The following is a 20,343-nucleotide window of genomic DNA, read 5'->3' on the forward strand; positions in this document are numbered from 1 at the left end:
TCACATCGAAAACCATAATGTAACATCTAAATACATTATATTTCCTAATTTAAAAACTCCATCTTCACTTAACGTATTTCACGTATCATTGCTTTTATGTTTTAATTAAAAAGACCTTTAAATCAAATAGCATTTTGACGTTGTTCATGAAAATTATTGATGATGATCATTTTATTTGACGCTTTTATATGTAAAACCAAAGTGTCGTAATGGTTTAAAAGATTATCAAATTCCTGCGATGAGAGTTTATTTAACAATCATCAATTAATTATAAATAATACATTTATTAACTATTATTGATAAATGGTAAACTGCTAACCAGTACAGATCCCTGGTAAATAGTTATTATATTTTATTATGTTCTTTGCGTTTGTTTTGAATTAAAAAGAATGATATAATTTTTTTCAAGAATAACAACATTTTAAAAGTAATGTGCTCGCTTTGTAAAAACAGTGGTCACAATAGCTGCTAAATAGTGTATGTTTTTTAAAGTCATATGATAGGTAAATATCTTTCCGTACAAAGAAGCTTTAACTAGTACTTTTGTGAACAGTAATGTAGGCTACTACGACTTAAAGCTCGGTCGCATCGCTCACGCGCTCTGGTGGAATAAATGATACTATCAAACACGGCTACCATCTTAATATGATTGACGGACACGGAACAAACACACAGAAAAAATGGTTCATAGTGTATGTTTTGGTACAACACTTCACATTTTAATAGAATCAGTTTTCTTTTAAATTTAAGTACAAATGAAAAATTTTATTATTTGATGAAAATCTTTAATCATTATTTAAACAAAAATATATACAATTTTCATGGCTTATTCAATTTGAAAATTTTAGGTTATTTGAACCTTTTTTAGTTCGAAATACCATTTCATTAATTAGTTAGATATACCACTTTTAAGTATATTTTAAACTGTCCACGAGGCATACCGTTAATATATTGAAAAAATAATAATTTGTTAAAATAAATAAACACGAGCGCTGAAGCTTTAACTTAGCCATATTAATATGAACTGGAACTATAATATTTTCTCACATTAAGTTCAAAAACTTATCCTGACAATTATCTAATTAACAACATTAAGAAATAATTAAGACAGTAGGCGAACCAAATCTATCATAAACTAACAAACGGTCCACGCATATTTTTTTAAACATTATGATTACATGCTATTATAAAAAAAACAATTAGAAAGGTTCCTACCTAATTAGATCCAAATCTGGTCTAACCTCTCACCTTACTGTCAAAATGTTGCGAAACACATTCCAGGTCACGCTAACACAACATGAATTAAACCATTCAAGGTACAAGGCTGTAGTATAACCATTCAGTAATCATATAATATTAAACAATCATTTCGTTAAAGTATGACCAACCTCACTGAATTAAATCAATTTGAAATTCCTTACATAAAATGACTCTGTAGTTAAAAATATTCTAGATACTTCCGTCAGGCTAAGACAGAAATTTGTAAATAAATATTTGTGATTAGCTTTATTGGTGACCATTTTATTTTTTTCCTTCTCAATCCTGTCAATACAACCCCAGTCGTGACCAGTTTCATGTTCTAGTTCGTTTGTGCTACACACTTCGTAGACAAAATAATAATAGAACTACATAACCAAGATGTAAAATAGCACATTAAAATACTATATTATTAAATGTAAACAATATACCTTAATATATGACTGATTATTTGACTCATGTTTTGGAGTTTAGAGTAGATAGCAAACTAGTCTACCGCATTTTAGGGAAAAATTAAAAGGAGTTCAACAGTTCGCATAATGCCCAATTTCATAATATTTCTCAATTATACAGTAATACGTTTACATGGGTCATTTTTAGAGGTGTTTTTCTCACTTGAAACTATTCCCACAGTAGTGTTGGCATAATAATATTCCAAGCCGTTTTATAATTATTCTATTAATATTATTACTGATATTAATAATTATCATTGATATAGGAAAGATAATGTAAAAATGATAGTTAAATAAACTAATAAACGAAAGGAAAGAAAAATATTATTATTATTATAAATAAAATCTTATGAACCAAACCGAAGTAATCTCTCAAGTTCGATGTGAGAGAATTTAAAAGTTTTGTTGAGTTCATAACGAGAGAAGATATTAGAGAAAATATGAATAAATAAATTTGTTTTTGACCACTTTATTTCAATTACACTCAACTGGTTTCAGATGTACCCTTTCTTCATCAAGAGAATATTAAAACTGTCAGTTTAATAGCGAGCCAAAAAGTTTATGCTTTTCACATATGTGGAAGATTTTAGAGATTTTCAAATGAATGAAGAAAAGTGTGCAAACATAACAAGATAACACGAAATTAAAGTTTAGATATCAAGGTTAGGTCAAACTTACTTTCAATTAAGCACAATATTTTGGTGTTTATTATTTTAACTAACACTCTAACTAGTTTCGATGCAAATAAGGGCTACAAAATAAAATATATATGGTTATAATTAAAAACTTTAATTCGAATAAAGTTCGTTAAATTTAATAACATTAAGTAGGGAAAAACATTTGACATAATAAGTAGTAGATCAGTAGTGCAAAAGTTTCACGACATGTGAACGAAACACATTGAAATAAAGACAATGCTTTTTTCATAACATCCTTTATTCCCAGCTGTTTTTTGTTGTTTTTTTAATAACCCGTTATTTTTAGGAGTTCCCTGGCAGCCTTAGGCTTGTTTTTATGGTTAAATTGAACTCTGGATCTTTATTTTAGATCCTCGGGTTTTTGCACCGCTGCCAAAAGGGGTGACATTTCAAAAGCTCTAGAGATTGGCAACTTTTTATTTAAGATTTTTTAAGGAATACTTGTAGACTCTCATCTATTGCTACATAAACGCTAATTATCAGTTGAAACTGTGCAAAGTAGATTTATTAACAACATTGTTTTCTTTGTAGCACATTAAACCTTTTTTTATTTATTTAGGAAAAATATATTTAAACATGTGAATTAGTTTTAATTTTAATATGGTGAATATAAAGTAAAGTTCCATTCACAACACTTTTTTTGTGGTTACAGATTAGGAAGCAAGTAGATATTAAAATTAATAATATTACAAAGAAAAAATATTAAAAATAATAGATAAACAATAAAGAAACATACTTAATGCAACATAACAAGTTATAACATAACTTTAGGGAAGAATTTGTTGAAAGATGATATTATTTCTGAATTTGAAATATGAGATCGAAAAATATGGCGTTCGGTAACTAGGTGCAAATTTTCGAGTAGTCAAGACGCTGTCCCGATAATACAAGAGATCCTTGGTTCGATTCTCAGTTGTGACAGTTATTTTTTTTGTTCTGTGACTTGTACTGTTTAATGTTTAGATTTATTAGAATTATCTTCTTCTTCAATAAATATTACATTGGTGGGTGTAACTTTCAAAAAAGTTTTTTCTGAATAAAGATATAATTGTTTTAACTTAAGTACATTGTAAAGTTAATTTAAATTTAAACATTTAAATATATGGTGGAAAATACCAATAAGATTTGCAAATACGCTTGTGTAGAGTTTTATGAGATTTTTGATTTTAAATGTTGTATACAAAATAAGGTATTCGATATGGTATTGCGATCGGGGCAACGAAATGAAATCCTTTCTAATAAAGGTGGTGAGTCAATAATGCAGTTCACACATAGAGAAAAAATAGTATTACTTATTTATTAAGAATCCCTTCAAATTATTCGTAATCTGGTAAAACACGGGATTGTAGGCCGTTTCCTGATAAACTTTTAGTCAATCCGTAATAATATCGGAACACTTGTTCACGCACCTGCGTTTGGCTTGATAACATATAATGAAGAAATGCACAAAGGATTTTTATGAACACGTGTTCCGTCATCGTGACAATACATTGGTAATTTATTAAATGTTTATCAGGAAACCTATTAATGCATTCGATAAGGGCCTGCTATCCCGTTTTAACCAGATTTCGAATAATTTGAAGAGATTCTTAATAAATTCCCAATAAATTTTATCAGTTTTTTCTCCGTGCAATCTTATACTGAAACAGAAGTAATAGGGTACATTTAGTGCTCCTCAGAAATTCCTTTCCAATTTAATACTTAGGATTTATTTAACGGTACGCATCAACATATTATTTGTCAGGGTTATTAATGTTTCGGATAAATGAAAGCTGATAACGCGACGCACCTGTGTTTATCTAATTTCTCTCTTTTTAAGTAGCATTACTGGTTTCAACAACGTTAGGATCAATTTAACCTATCGATCAAATACCAAATCTTTGTACCAAATCTAAAGATAAAATAAAAATTCTCAATACGCAATACACGTAGGATGTTGATATTATTTTAACGAATTAATTAAAAAAGCTTAGAGTATAACACTAATGACTTAATCGCCAATAATTTATGCATTTATTTAATACGAGTGATAAAGTTTATCTTTCTTTAATAATCATAGATAAGTCTTTTCTATTACTTATATAATAATAATAAATTTATAACAACACTAATCATAAGCTACTAGTTTTAAATGATTTCTTAAATGGGTTCTCGTATGAGTTTTCTTTTTAACTCTTTATTTTGTGTTCTTTATTTTAAGAAAAATTTGTTTTGAATGATAAGTTATACTTTTTTCGTTGCAAGCTTATTAGATGTCAGCCTTTGTTGTTTGTGGAATGTCCTTGAAACAATGTTACACTAAAACTGCGCCTTGAAAAACATCACCACAAATCGTCTTAGTAAATTGAATCATTTAGTGGTATTCTTATTCTTAAAACCAGTTTTATAACAGAACAATTCATCAAATTTCAAACATAATATTCAAGTTATGTAAAAGTTCTATTATTATATCAGTTTTGTGAAACTATTAAACCACTATATTATTCCCATAACGGAATATTTACAGAACTAGAATTTAACATTTACAGAACTTTAAAATTAATTAAGAAATTTGACGAATTTTTCAAATTCTGTGTAATTCGTCCTTAGGGTTGTTTCCTAGAATCTGAAAAATTCATCAAATTTCAAAGTTAATTTTTAAGTTCTGTAAAGGTTCTATTGAAGCTATTCTATAATATCATCTCATAGTGAAATAATAACACAAATTGAATATAACCCTTAACAGAACTTAAAATTAACCATGAAATATGAAGATATGTTTAAATTCTGTGAAACAACGTATCCTTTAGTGTTTATAAAAATACCTCGAAAGCGAGGGTCTATTATATTATTAAGTTTTAGAAAGAATTGCCTTCAAGAGCAATTTGAGCAACATCAATATAATATACATATTACGTAAGTATTTTTATAATAGAGTAATACTTTGAGACTTTCGAAACTTTCATTATTTTTACGCTCCCAATGGCAGAGTGGTAAAATCCTGTACCCAGTTTTAAACACAACCAACAGTTAATGCAGTTTTTTTCCTGGTAACAGAGACTTACTCTAAAACTAGATATGATTAGTCAGTTACTTCACAACCACCTTGTTCTTATTCCCATTACTACCTTGGTATTACTAAACTGGGGGTGCCAGAAACAACACTTGTAATATTCATCTAATGCCGAAACTTCAGCCGTAGCTGTCGCCACAACTTGTTTAAGATACCACACGGGAGAACAAATGCTCTAGCATAGCAAAACATGGTAAAAATAATGGTGCTATTAAATGAAATTTCCAAAACAGTAGATATATATTTAAGTACTCTTTATGTAACCTTAAAGACTTTTTGTATAGGTAGGTACTTACTATCCCAAATATCAAAATAAGAAATCTTGTCTTGAAAATGTGTTTTTCAATAATGAAAATACAAACATATTTTCAATAATTGAAAATATGTTTTTCAATAAATAAATTAACGAAATTATTATGCAACCAAAAAATATCTTTTTAGTGTTGCTTGGCAAACGAAAATTATATTTTTTGCTTCGTTAAACTTTAATTTAATTGGGTTTTCAGAATTAGCCCATTTAATGTACCTATCTAATACTATTCATCTTCCAGAATTGGGGTTGCTATAGTATAACCATAGTTGCCATAGTATAACCTCATAAAAAAGAACAAACAAAAGCTGACGTAACAGCGAGACGGATGTTCGTAGAGAAATACGTCGAGGCCACGCTCCCAACATATCCTAACACTATCACCGTCCAACAATAGGAGGAGGCTCGTCCGCCAAACCCAGGGGGCATCTGAATCTTGTATTTACATATCCGGCATTCAATATACCTACATATCACTTACGTTAAACTTTTATATCTATGGATATAGACGTAGATAATAGGTATCTATTATTATATCTATATTCTTCGCGGATAGTGCTATTCTTTATTTTTAACAGAGACCTGAGTTAAGAGTAGTATTGTGATCAAGGTAACCTACATTTTACTGACTTTAGATTTGAATGACGCGCACTTAAAAAGTTTTTTTAGTTTAATAATTAGAATATTATTTGGATTGATTTGTATAGCGCCGTTTTCACGAAAAATCACCTCAAGGGAGCAAATAATTTTTTCAATGTTTTATTACAAATTAAATTTGATTATATTATTTTAGAACAACTGCTGACTCTGTACAAATCGATAATGCTCGCCATTGTTGAATTTGGCAGCCACCTCTGTTCTGGAGCCCCAAAATACCTGAATAAAAACCTCGACTTTGTGCAGAAACAGGCGGTCCGTTTAATAGATTCTCCTCTTTTATTAACAGTCAGAATGCAATTAGGAGGGATGTCCTTGTTCTACTGGTATTGCAGTGAAGGATGCTCCGAAGAACAAGCGTTATTGATCCACATTGTCACACTTGCTTATTTCTACACAAAATATCACACTTTTTTATGTTCGAAAATATAACAAAATTTGACGATTACCAATAATAACATGTGTCGTACACCCCCGAAGAGCAAAAACCAAATTGAATAGAATCAAGCATTTAATAGTGCTTCTGAATATTGAAATATTATCACTTTTTGTCTTATTTTCGCCAATGATTTATGATTTTCGGAAGTTGTCAAAGTCCACTAGCTCCCTGGCAATGTTGAAGGTAGTGAAGATAGGTAGTGCCGGTAGGGGTGAGGTATGGCGCCCACCCGCATGGTCCTGCAGTGGCTCTCACGACCCGCGGCAGCACGACCTCCTCCCGAGTCCTACCCACCACCCCACCCCCTATCCCCTACCACGGCACTGCCTCTCTGCGATCATGCTACCCTGGTAGTCGAGCTGCATGCCACTAGGAGTTGTTTACTAATCTGAATCTGCTACCCTGTTACAGAAGGCAAGAGTTCACATCATTTTAAAATGCTGGTGGTTTCTAGAATCTGATTCTAAGGTATTTCTATCGTTTGGATGTAAGTATCATCTAACGTAATAATTACGGCGTGATTGTTTGAGCTCGTGAAATGTGTCAGTCAAATGTACTAAAGTTTGTTATGAATTAAAATTACAATTGGAAGCACCGAAATATCTAAAAATAATAGTTTATTATTTCGAAAACTTGGAAGTGATTTGTCAAGAATCAAGATTACATACTTTCCAGTCATTTTTCACTACGTCTGTCTGTTAAGCAATGTATTTTTTTTTCACAATTAAAGCAGTGTTTTTTTAAATGAACAAATAAAAAAGAAGAAAATTTCTTTGCCTTTCGTATAAACTTGAATGGTAACAAATTTGCCACTGACTTAGCACCTTTCGGTTCTTCGCCGTTTTAGACTCGGTCGATCTCTTTTCCACTTGCCTGAAATTGTATCCCATTTGAATTTTATAATCATGGTGAAATTTCGTTATGTGGTATGGAAATATAGACCAATATTGGTCTTATATTTGGATCACGAAACACACCCACAAGTCACTTCTTGTGTTATTCTTTATTCTATGTCTCCAAACCATGAAATATTTCGATGTCCAGCCGATTATTGTTAATATCATTCATTTTCAAAGGAAACGAAGTGACTAAATAAAGTATCATATTTCGTATTGTTTTTATTTTAACCGTTTAGTAATTTTATAGGGAAAACACTATGCAATTATTAATTATTACGCTAATCCAACATGCATTAAAAAGCATGTAATTTACACAATATTTTGTTTGAAATATTTGGGCTCCATCCATTCTCAAAGTTTGTAAGAATGTGTTTTTTCGTAAAGTACGTACCTACAAAATGATTTTAGTTTTACACAATTTATTTTTACTTACGTACCTAATTTTCTTTATTCCAAACAAACACTATGAAAATGCACGAAACCTCTTCAACTGAAAACACTAAAAGATTATTTCTACGTAATTTTTAAATACATTATAAAATATTTTCTGTACCTAAACATAGACAAATCAACAATCATTAAATCCGAATAACAAAAAACAAACTAAATACACTCAGTGATAAAGTATAATAGTGAACCGCGCCACGCATTAAACAAAACAAAACATTTTAAATTATTCTAATCCGATTTGTTTTATTGATGGTAAAGTTGAATGGTTGTGAAGTGAATAAAAGTAAGTGATTGTTTTCACGGACATGTGAGCTGGCCATTAATCAAGACATTACTCGTATGTACGTCGGCAGACTGCGAGTGTTACAAAATGTTTACAAGGTAAGTTCTCCACAGTTTCTAGTTGATACATTTTATTTAACATCGGGCCTTCTTTCTATCTTTAACACTGTTTAAGTAATTAGTCAGATATTATATTTTTTCAAAATTTACTTTTTATTTTTTAATTTATATTTTATATTATAGAAACAAACTGTACATGATTTACAGTGATGAAACGATATACAGGATTAAATATTTTATTTTGGGTACCTATAATATGTTTGCTTGTAATATCTGGTGGTGCTTGTAATGAAGTGGTATGCTTATTCCTCAATCATCAGGTTACGTGTGTAGTATATAGGTGTGTGTGTGAAATGTGTGTGTTTGTGAATGAGTCTCTGTGTGTGTGTGTGTGTGTGTTAGGGTGGGTGTGTGTGTGTGTGTGTGTGTGTGTGTGTGTGTGTGTGAGGGTGTGTGTGTGTGTGTATGTATGCGCTTTGAACACTTTATATTACTGACATGATGCCACGTTTGAATTTGGGCAGTGAATCCGAAAAAATAATAATACATGTGATTCATTTCACAGTGGGCATTCGAACTTATTTTGTGTAATGAGAATTTGATATCTCACCACTCCTTGTGCTATTTTCGATGTTAACGTTAACATGTCACCTGTAAATATAATAAAACATTGCTCATGTTTAATAATTATTTTTCATTATCTTTTGCTCGACCGTAGAAGGGTTTTTCTGAAACTTTGTGACAATTGAAATGAAATTATTAGCTTCATTGCAGCTAAAATATAACTTCTTGGTTGTCCTTTTGTAAGGTATTGTAATTATATACAATAGATTTATATGTACATATATTTCGCAATTGAGAAATTATTTCTCGTGTTTGAATTAGGAAGTGGCGCCAATATAGTTTATAAGGTGTTTGAAACAAATTACATTATTTGAAATACAAAATATTAACAAATAATATAAAACCTACATGATAAATTTAAATAAAATAATTAATTAAATGTGTTTAATGGCGTGCTGAACTTATTCTAACAATATAATAAATATCTCAAGGTGAGCAAATTATCCTTTTTTGTTAGTACCTTATTCAAGATTGCGAAACCTTTGGTATCGTTAGTATTGATATACTTTGTCGTGACAAGAAGAAGAATCAAATAAATGGTAGAAAATCAAAAAAAGTCGCAACCTAAATTTTGACACAATCTGGTTTCAGCATTTACAACAAAACCAAGAGACAAACTCCAATAAAATAATTGTTTAACCAGGATCTCTCATTGGTGAATACTTAATTCAATCATATCCACAAAGTTATATTATTTATTCGCAAAAAGCGTATACTTAGTGGTTTCCCATAATCTATTTGTGTATCTGAACAGATCTACATTTTTTTTATTGCGAGATTGATGAAATTTTGCACATTTGACTTTCAAAATAAATAATAAAAAATTTACCTTCATATCATACATAACTGGACTAATAATTTAATAATAACTACTTTTATTATTTAAATTTTTTGGTTTTATTCAATTTAATTTTAGTTCTCAATATTTCGTTTTAATTCGTTTAATTTAACATAATTTCAATACAGTCCATTTTATTTAGATACAATTTGTCACATTCAATTTTAAAATGGGGGTCTCAGTACGAGTAAGCGCCTAGTGTGTCTCACAGTACATTAAAAAAATAGTATTAATAATATTTTTTTAAACGAATGGATATTAGTGTATGCATCTGATTTCGAAAAACTCTATGTGAAGCCTAGATTTCAGCTAATTACAGTAAAAACATATGAATTTGTTTAAAACCACTAAACTTTATTTCGTATTAGAAAGAAGCATTTAGGAACTTTATGGTTTGCTATAATTAAAGTATAAACAAATATGTGTTATTTCGGTTTAACACAAAATTATGTTTTTATACTGTGGCAATAATACAATTTGTCAAATAGTGTGTTAATACTGTATTATGAAGAAGGATATTAGATCTAGAGCTTTAGTAGTAGTGCCTGCCCGCAGCACCCGAACATTACTAAACGGATAATATGACTCACGGGCGTGTGAACCGACAAAAAGCGAGTACAGGCGTACTCATTCAACGGCCTTCCAACTAAGATGAAGGAACTGCAAAGGAATAGTCAACTTATTTGTTTCGTAAAGCAACATTTTATCAGTTTGTTCCATTTTTAAGGAACATGATGAAATGAAAACTAACCATAAATTAAACAATTTATTTTCAGATGTGATATACCTACGTAACATCCTAAAATTTAAAACTACGATAGTACTTAAATTTTCAGAAAATTTATGTCGCCGTTCTTACAATAATTGATTGTTTATATATCGATCAGCGTAATTGCATTTTAAGCAGTTGATCGGGGTTCGATTCCCAACCGTGCTTTTATGTATTTTCTAACTTCATTTAAAAAAAGGATTTTCTTTTGTCTGCGCAGACCTTACGCTGACCGATATATAAACAATCAATTATTGTAAGAACGGCGACATAAATTTACTGAAAATTTAAGTATTATCGTAGTTTTAAATTTTAGAATGTTACGTATATCACATCTGAAAATAAATTGTTTAATTTATGGTTAGTTTTCATTTCATCATGTTCCTTCTGATAAAAAATAAACGAAATTAATACAACTTTTGAGAGAGTAAATATCTCTGCTAACTGAGCTACTCAGCCATTAGTTCTTAAAATAACCCTACTAAACTAAATAGTTTCAAAGATTTTCGAATTATCTCTTGAAGTAGTAATTCTATAATCTTTGATAACAGCGAATGAAGGTTGATTAGGGTTATTTCATTGGTATGTTTGGATTCGCTTGTTTCTCTGTTTGTTGATATAGTAGAAGAGGGGAAAAAAGAATCTGTCATATTCTCTGTTAATACTCTCTCTTCAATAATGTCATCGTTTTATTGCGTGCTCGTCATGTCTATAACCACTAAGTCTTCCTCCTACACCTTTATGTTTGGACTTAGAATCCATTTGTATGTTGTACTAAAGTCACCTCTGTTTCAGAAACCAGTGAAAGAACCTGGTGACAGGTATTAATTATTTTCAAGTCTTGCTTACATAATACGCCTCTTCTATTTATTTTTCTTATTTGATGACATTGTTTGGTGCCAGTGGAATTAAAGCAATCCAACTAGTAAAAGTTTCGAAACTCAATTGAAGATATAATTATTACGAAACCTATCTATGGTTATTTTTGGGTTATCTTAAACTGCACATAAAGGTAAAAAAATATAAAGTAGTTAGTTTAGATATTCGTATTTTTGTTTCGTTATTCTTCTGAAGCGAAACAAATACATAGTTACATGTATACATGGTATCCGGAAACTCGTGGTACAAGCGGAAAACTGGTGAATCTACGTAACACAGAAAACCCAAAAAAATGTTTTTTCCGCAAATAAATGGTTAAAAATCTTTTGAAGACATTAAAAAGTTGATAGTAAACTTTTACCTACAGGCCAATATTTACCTTGGTTGACTTTATTTAAATTTAGCCTAAAAATTATACCATAAAAGATTCACTAGTTTCCCCCTTTACTGCAATCTTCCATTCACCCTGTGTAATATATCTATTTTTCACCGATATAAACAATGTTTTTTTTCTTACCGGGACAACGCCTCAACCAACTCGATCATTGGGGCCTAATTATTTTAGGCAATTTTTTTCGATCTCATATTTCAAATTCAGGAATAACAATATTATCTTCGACTAATTTTTCCCATATTTTATGCTACCATCTTTTTGGGTGATTACAGAGTTCTAAAGAATTTATTTGTAACCTAGGTAGTATGTCAGATAAACACATCCGATATAATTAAATTAAATTTATTTCAATTTACAATCCAAATATATTAACACTGTTTGAAAGGTGAATATGGCTAAGCAATTTAAAACTATTAGGTTTATACCTATTTAATGTGCCACCCTTCAGGCGTAAATATGAGAGGCTGGAGCACTATTTCCTCGTTAGGTTAGCGTAACCAGTTTAATCTCATCCCATTATCTCTAGTGGCAATAATATTGCCCATTGAAAGGCATTGAAATATAATATTTCCATTTTGGATAGAAACGAAAATCCATAAAAAATATTATATTCATCGCACTTAACTTTTATTAGCAAGCTGCCGCAGGGATTTCATTATGAAAACATTTATATTAAGAACTTTCTTGAAAACAATACGATAGCGTTTGTTATGAAGCGGTGTTAAGTCTTATTTAAAAGTAATTATTTAAAACACCTCTTCAGAACAAGTACCATTCATAGCATTAATTTTGATTAAAATTATAGAGAGCACGGTCTGGCAACAAATAGACCGCCGGGCAGTCTATTGTTTGTTTCCGTTTCCTTTCGCTGGGTACTCTGGAATTGTGACACGAGCGGGACGGCCGTGTAATGATCGCACAGTCAATTAGATTATAATTCATTTTTACCCTGGATGGGCGATCGTATTAAAAAAGTGTACATCAGTATTCCTGATGCGGGTTATTCGGTTCTTTTTTACAAAAACCAAGTCGGTGCAGGCTCTATTAAATAAACGTCCGTATAATGGATGACCGTGTGTGTGTTCGTGAAGATCACAAATAATGTTCTACTGAAGTTTATATACGCGATCCCTTGTAAATCGTTATTCCGCGGACTCCGGGAAATGAAGCATTCACCTCAAGTGGCGCGATACAAGCCGTATTTTTCTTAATAAGATACGGATAATAAAATCACAAGCCCGGACGGCACCCGCTCAAGTAATCTGCCGATCAGCTCAATGGATGGATTCGCTCCATTAATGTTACATAAACGATAGACCCGATACGCTCCAGAACCGCTTATCAGCCACCTTGTCGGAGACGCTGGACCCGTCTCCTGGACCAAAGCCCTGATGGTGCCAGCTCGATCTGTCTGGGACAGACCACCGCCGGCCGTATGGAAGCTCCCCGCTCACTTTCCGTAATTAAGTGGTTAATCAGTTTTAGATAGAATTAAGAACCAATTTTTGATCCCTGGGGGTAAGTGCCGAGTCATAATATGTAACATGTTTACTTAAATATATTCTCCATGTTTTATAATGTGCAAAAACAAAACTACTGCTTTCATTTCACTACAATCAGTAGAACCTGTAATCCTTTGTGTGCCCATGCCTTGGCGACAGTTTCATGCTCTGCCCATCCCGAACATTACTCGAGGACCGAGTATTGGCGCGCAGAAAATCTGCAAAGTTCGGGATGGCATTTAATATAAAATATGGCCGGTAACAATTGGCGCCTCAACGTGTTTTGGCTCGTGGTGATTGCATGTTGTGCTGATTTTGGTGAAATGTTTCATGATTAATTGACATAATATTGTATCACATATGTCAAGTGATTTGAATATTGTTTCATAACCTCAAATACACTCAGTATTCTTGTAACGATAATTCATAATTTGCGTTATTCTATGGTAAAATCTTGCGTAAACTTTCATCTTTCATGAAATCTATGATTTATCTATGCTTTTGTAGCTGTCAAATTTTATGTCAACACTAATTGGTAAACAAGATGATTATATGGGAGGTTATGTCAAACTGTCTAATTCATAATTATTTACGATTATTTTACGATGTCATTCACTTGTTTGATCAAGGCATATTTGCGTTTTATAATATTATTAGATTTTTACGCTAATATACATAATATTAAAAACATTTATGTCGGCGTTCTACAATACAAATTGTAAGTCCACATTACAATCGATATGCGTTTTAATTACTCGTAAGTCAACAAACACTCAATATTATTTATATACATACCTACGTCATTTTTTTTCGCCCAAATTAAATGATATCTTTGATTGACAATTACATTAGGCCGACGTTTAATAACGTTTCACAATATAATAGGGTGGTCCATTTTTCGCAATTCTCATTAGGGTGGAGCATATTTTTTTTAACAATTTTTTTTTGTTTTTTTTCACAATTGTACAATAGAAGTTGAGCTAATATTACGTCTAATGATACTACAGCCGTCAATGAAGAGTTTCTTTTGTTTTATAAACAAAAAAAATTAAATATTTATTTTTCTCTTCTTTTACTTCTTTCTTTCTATCTGAACATCAAAGAACGTAATCATGTCTTCACCAATACCAATACCAAATATCAATGGGGCTTCGAAGGAGGTTCTCATTAAAGAACTTAAAGACAGGAATATTGATCCATCGTCGACTTCTCATGAGTTACGTTTACAGGCGCGCGCTTATAATAAAGAGATTAAAATACCTGCTATAAGTGAAGTGAATTCTGAATCATCGGATTCTGAATTAGACGACACAACCATTAAGAAAGCCCACATAATTAAACAAACGAAGATTATTTATAGGGACTCACACTCAAATAACGTAGACGGTTGGAAACTGAAATATGACGGAAAAAGTAGTGTAAGGGAATTCTTACTATTAATTGAGGAGAAATGTAGGACAAAAAATTTTAACCAGGATCATCTTGTACGCGTTTTTCCTGATCTTTTAGAAGGTTTAGCACTCCTGTGGTTCAGGTCTATTTACACTCAGGATTTGAAATGGGACGATCTTTCAAAACTTTTGATAAGACAATTTGAAGCAAACGACCTTCAAACAGATCTTAAGGTAAAACTATTTAACATGACACAACCTAAAGGTATGTCAGTGCTAGAATTCACTCTCAGAATGAAATCATTAAACAATATGCTTGAAGCTAAACTACCGGAATTAGAACTTTTGCGGTTGGCAAAAAAAGCTTTATTGCCTATGTATACAAATTTACTAGTCTCAAGAGATATATCGACATTCGAGCAATTGACTACTCATGCAGGCAACTTGGAATCTTATGCATCACTGTCGGATGATTTCGTATCTTTCAACGTTTCTCAACCAAAAGTAGACTTACCTGTCACTAATAAACCGGAGAAATTTGATAGTACTGCTAGACAAACACCTAATTTTAATAATAATAATATGCATAGACACCAAGGTTATAACCAAAATCAGTACAGAAAACCAAATAACAACAATTATTCCAACAACTATACTAAAGTTAGTCTTGGAAACAGAGATAATAATTATAAATACAATAAACCGTCTTCTTCTACTTCTAACACATATATAAAAACTGAACACGAAAATTCTAGAACGTTTTACAATAAACCATTCTGTTCATATTGTAAACTATCGGGACACGTTATAGAAGATTGCAGGAAGAAAAATTCAAGGTCTAACAATCCTAAAGTGGGAGCTATCAATGACAAAGCTCATAAAAAGTCAAAAAACTAGGTCGGAGTCTCTCTTGCTACAAGCCGTCCTTGGCGCAGAGGAAAAGCGAGTGGGAGAGTTGGCTCCGAATAGTTGATAAATTTCTTTCATCCCCATCAACCGGAACAGTGGGCCCGCTGCCACGGGAGATGGCTATTGAAAATGATAACCGTCCTTATACTTATGTATATATTATAAATAATTTCTACAGTGGAATGCTAGACAGCGGCGCTTCATTGTCATGTCTAGGAGGCAATAGTTATAAAATTTTTAAGGAATTAGGTATTAAGTTAGTTAAAGTTAAGTTTAGTGTTTATACAGCGGACGGTTCAAACCAACCAGTCTTAGGGACAATGTCATTGCCGGTCACGTATAAATCATCCACAAAGGAAATTCTTTTCTACGTCATCCCGACATTGTCGCCTTCAATTATTCTAGGAGTTAACTTTTGGAAGGAGTTCCACATCGCACCGGAACTGTTTTCGAAAGCTACTCTTCCTGTTTCGGAAGGAAATATTAGTGGGTTGCGGGCTATTCGGCCAGCCTCATCCCTAACTATTGAAGAGAACAGGGAACTCTCTAAAATAGTTAAAAAATTCGAGTCAATTTCTTTTGAAAAAAAGGGGTTAGGTCTAACACACTTAGTTAAACACAAAATAATTACAACAGGACCACCCATCAAACAGCGGTATTACCCTCTTTCACCCGCACGGCAGAAACAATTAGAAACAGAAGTTGATGAAATGCTAAAATTAGGGGTTATTCAACCTTCTCGTTCACCATGGTCCAGTCCAGTAATAATTGTAACAAAAAAAGACGGAACAGCTAGATTCTGCCTTGATTCTCGAAAAATTAATAACGTCACGGTACGTGATAGTTACCCTCTTCCCTATATTGCGCGTATCCTAGATAAACTGGGCGGTGCCAGATATGTTTCCTCGATTGACCTCTCCAAGGCATTTTGGCAAATAGCCTTGGACAAAAAATCATGTGAAAAGACAGCATTTGTTGTTCCTGGGCGGGGCCTCTTTGAGTTCACTCGCATGCCGTTTGGTTTGAAAAATGCTCCTAGCGAATTACAACGACTAGCGGATGCATTGTTTGGACCTGATTTCGATGATAATGTTTTTTGCTATTTAGATGACCTTATATTAGTATCGGAAGACTTGAAATCACATTTAAACTTGTTAAATCGGGTGTACGAACGTCTACGAGACGCGGGTCTCACCATTAACTTAAAAAAGTCAGAATTTTGTAAAGCCGAGCTTAAATACTTGGGCTATATGGTGGATTCCCAGGGACTTCGCACTGATCCAAGTAAGATAGATAGTATTAAAGATTTTCCTATACCGAAAAATGCTAAACAAATTCGGGCATTTGTTGGCCTGTGCGGTTACTTTAGACGGTTTATCAAGGGATTTTCAAGCATTGCAGCTCCTTTAACAAGTATTACTGGTTCAAATAAGGGAATTAGTAATTTTAAATGGTCACCGGAAGCTGAATCCGCATTTATTGCACTAAAGCAAGCACTTACTTCTGCCCCAGTCTTAAGTTGTCCAGATTTTTCGAAACCCTTCGCTATACACTGTGACGCAAGCTCCGTAGGCATTGGGGGGGTATTAATTCAAACTATAGATGGACAGGAGCACCCTATTGCTTATTTTTCGAGATGCTTAAACGTTCACGAACGTAATTATGGAATAACTGAGCGCGAACTTTTAGCCGTACTAGACTCCGTTACACACTTTAGACCATACATTGAAGGAACTCATTTTACAGTTGTAACCGACCACTCAAGCCTAAAATGGTTAGGTTCTCTGTCCAACCCCAGCGGTCGTCTCGCGCGTTGGAGTTCACGCCTATCCCAATTCTCGTTTGACGTAATCCATCGTAAAGGTACTCAACACATAGTCCCAGATGTCCTTTCGCGAATGGATCTTGCCGAAATCTCCATTATAGATTCAGGAAATATTCAAGATGAGTGGTATCAAAATATTTGGAAGGGTTGTCAAGAATTTCCCCAACGTTTTCAGAACTTCCAAATTCGGGAAAACGAACTATTTCGTCACACGAAAACTCGTTTAGCACTGTGTGAAGACACTGCGTGGAAAAAAGTAATTCCTCAAGAAAAAAGATTAGACATTTTAAGTAGTGTTCACGAGTCTATTCGATCTTGTCACCCCGGCGTTTTTAAAACTTATAAAAAAGCACAATTACGGTATTTTTGGCCAAATATGTACAGAGACATTAAACAATTTGTAAATCGCTGTACGGTCTGTAAGGCCCACAAAATCAGTACGGCCTCACCTAACGGTATTTCATCACATCCAAAAAAAGTTACACGTCCAATGCAAATGTTATCGTTGGATTTGGTAGGTCCATTACCGAGAAGTTACTCTGGTTTTACCGTTATTTTATCCTGTGTCGATGTTTTTTCAAAGTTTACCTGGCTGTTCCCGTTGCGCAAAGGTACCGCGCGAAGCATTGTGAAGAGTTTAGAAGAAAGTATCTTTCTTGTACATGGCGTACCGCGCACCATTGTTTGTGATAACGGCCGTCAGTTTGTATCCAAAGAATTTAAGGACTTATTAAATAATTATAATATACCTCCTCCGTTTTATAACTCTTATTATACCCCTCAAAATAATGTGGTAGAGAGATATAACCAAACTTTGGGCACCGCATTATCGATATTAGTTGAATCAGACCACCGTAATTGGTCAAAATTTTTACCACAAATACAATCAGCTATGAACAATTCCGTAAATTGCGCTACGGGTTTTACACCTTATTTTCTAATGCATGGTCGGGAGCAAATATTAGACGGTGATTTGCATCGTAACCCTATAGCTGATACGGAATCTAATTCACAAAATTGTACTAGTCAGAGAATCTACGCACAAAAAATTAGAAGAACTGTCATCAGTTTATGAGCAAGTCTCAGATGCTTTACTAAAAGCTTATCAAAAAGGAGCAAACCATTATAACCTGCGGAGAAAACATGTTAGTTTTCAAGTCGGAGACAGGGTTTGGCGTAGAAATTTCGTCCAATCAAACGCTTTAAATTACTTTGCACAGAAACTAGCTCCACGCTTTGTGCAAAATATAGTCGTGAAGAAAAAATCAGACTTAATCTATACATTAGCAGACCTCAAAGGTAAGGAAACTGGTAACTTTCACGTGAAAGACATCGTCAAGTCAGAAAATATACCGGATTAATATGTTTCTGATAGTGCTTTGGTGGGTCTGGCCACCCTACCAAGTACTCTCAATTAATTAATATTTCAAATATTTTTCAATGCACGGGAGCACAAAGCGGCTTGATCACCCGAGTTGGAGCGACCCAGCATTATGACAGTCCTTAGTCCTGTCCTAGTTAATTTTCTTTTAGAAAATATAGAAATTTCGTAAAATGGTTAGTATAATCGGTAAATAATAGAAAGAAACATAATAAATTTAGTATAACACTCTAGTATCCTACTCGAGTTTGTTACACGACAATGATGTTGTTCAGATAAGCTTATAAGACAATAATTAAAAAAAAAAAAAAAAAAAACGACGTGAAATATGGCTTTGACTAAACAAGTGAAAGTTAGGTAGCATGGGATATATAAACTGCCCAAATCTTGGAATGCACGGTGATACTTTCCCACTATCCCCGTATATTCTAGGTTTCTTAATATATACTTATGTGCATATTGTATACGTTCGCCCGTTACTTAGAAAGTGAAGATGTACCGGTCCAGTACATCTTTGTTTTCTAAGCAGTTTTAAAAATTTTATTATTAAGAATTGAATTTTACCAAATATATTTTTGTTTACTTTATTATAATTATCTTGTCATGTTTGGAAATGGTATACTTATGTTAGTACTCTTGATATTTTGTTTAATAATTTCATAGTAATTAATGATACAATTATAAGAGCTGGTTCAGCATATGTCTTTTCCTTAAATTCCTTCTATAACTTTAGTTATATTTAGTAAAAGTAAGTTTTATCTATAAATTAGTACAATAATACAATTTTCTACCAATTGCACCATTTACAACAATGGATGTATACAATTTTCGACCAATGGCTCCATTTACAACAATGGATGTATACAATCTTCGACCAATGACTCCATTTACAACAATGGATGTATACTACTACTAATTGCACCACATCTATAAGATTGGTTGTTGACAGTTCCACTCGATTAAACCACCTTACACACCTGCGTGTGTGTAAAGGTTAAAAGTTTTTTCTACTATTACGAAATAATGCTTTCCAAGGATGATTATTTTGTCTTATTGTATAAATTCTCTTCGAAAGACTTACCCAATAACCAGGTCAGGTAGAGTAGATAGAATTTCTTCGAAGTGTGTTTTATCTCCAACGGAGAAGTAGACTCAGTGAAAAGTGAGGGTTGGTTTACCTCCCTAAAAAAAAAAGTGTTGCCTGAGTGGCTTATCGCCCTATTAAAGGGCCAGTGAAGCTTTAACGCTTAAGTTGTTTAGATGTGTTGAGAAGAA

General features: G+C 32.6%; 1 protein-coding gene across 1 annotated transcript in view; it reads left to right on the plus strand.

Annotated features, from left to right (window-relative positions):
- The first annotated feature begins 8,388 nt into the window (after positions 1-8,388).
- Positions 8,389-20,343, plus strand: part of LOC149417704 (PAS domain-containing protein cky-1-like) — a 207,912-nt gene continuing 195,957 nt past the window's right edge. Inside the window, exon 1 of the mRNA XM_089640144.1 lies at positions 8,389-8,595. Within this exon, the coding sequence (XP_089496270.1) occupies positions 8,585-8,595 (11 nt within the window). The 5' untranslated portion in view covers positions 8,389-8,584. The remainder of the gene's footprint in view (positions 8,596-20,343) is intronic.

The sequence above is a fragment of the Hesperophylax consimilis genome, chromosome 15 (assembly GCF_061612785.1).
Source record: "Hesperophylax consimilis isolate HC1 chromosome 15, BYU_Hcon_1.0, whole genome shotgun sequence".
NCBI lineage: Eukaryota > Metazoa > Arthropoda > Insecta > Trichoptera > Limnephilidae > Hesperophylax > Hesperophylax consimilis.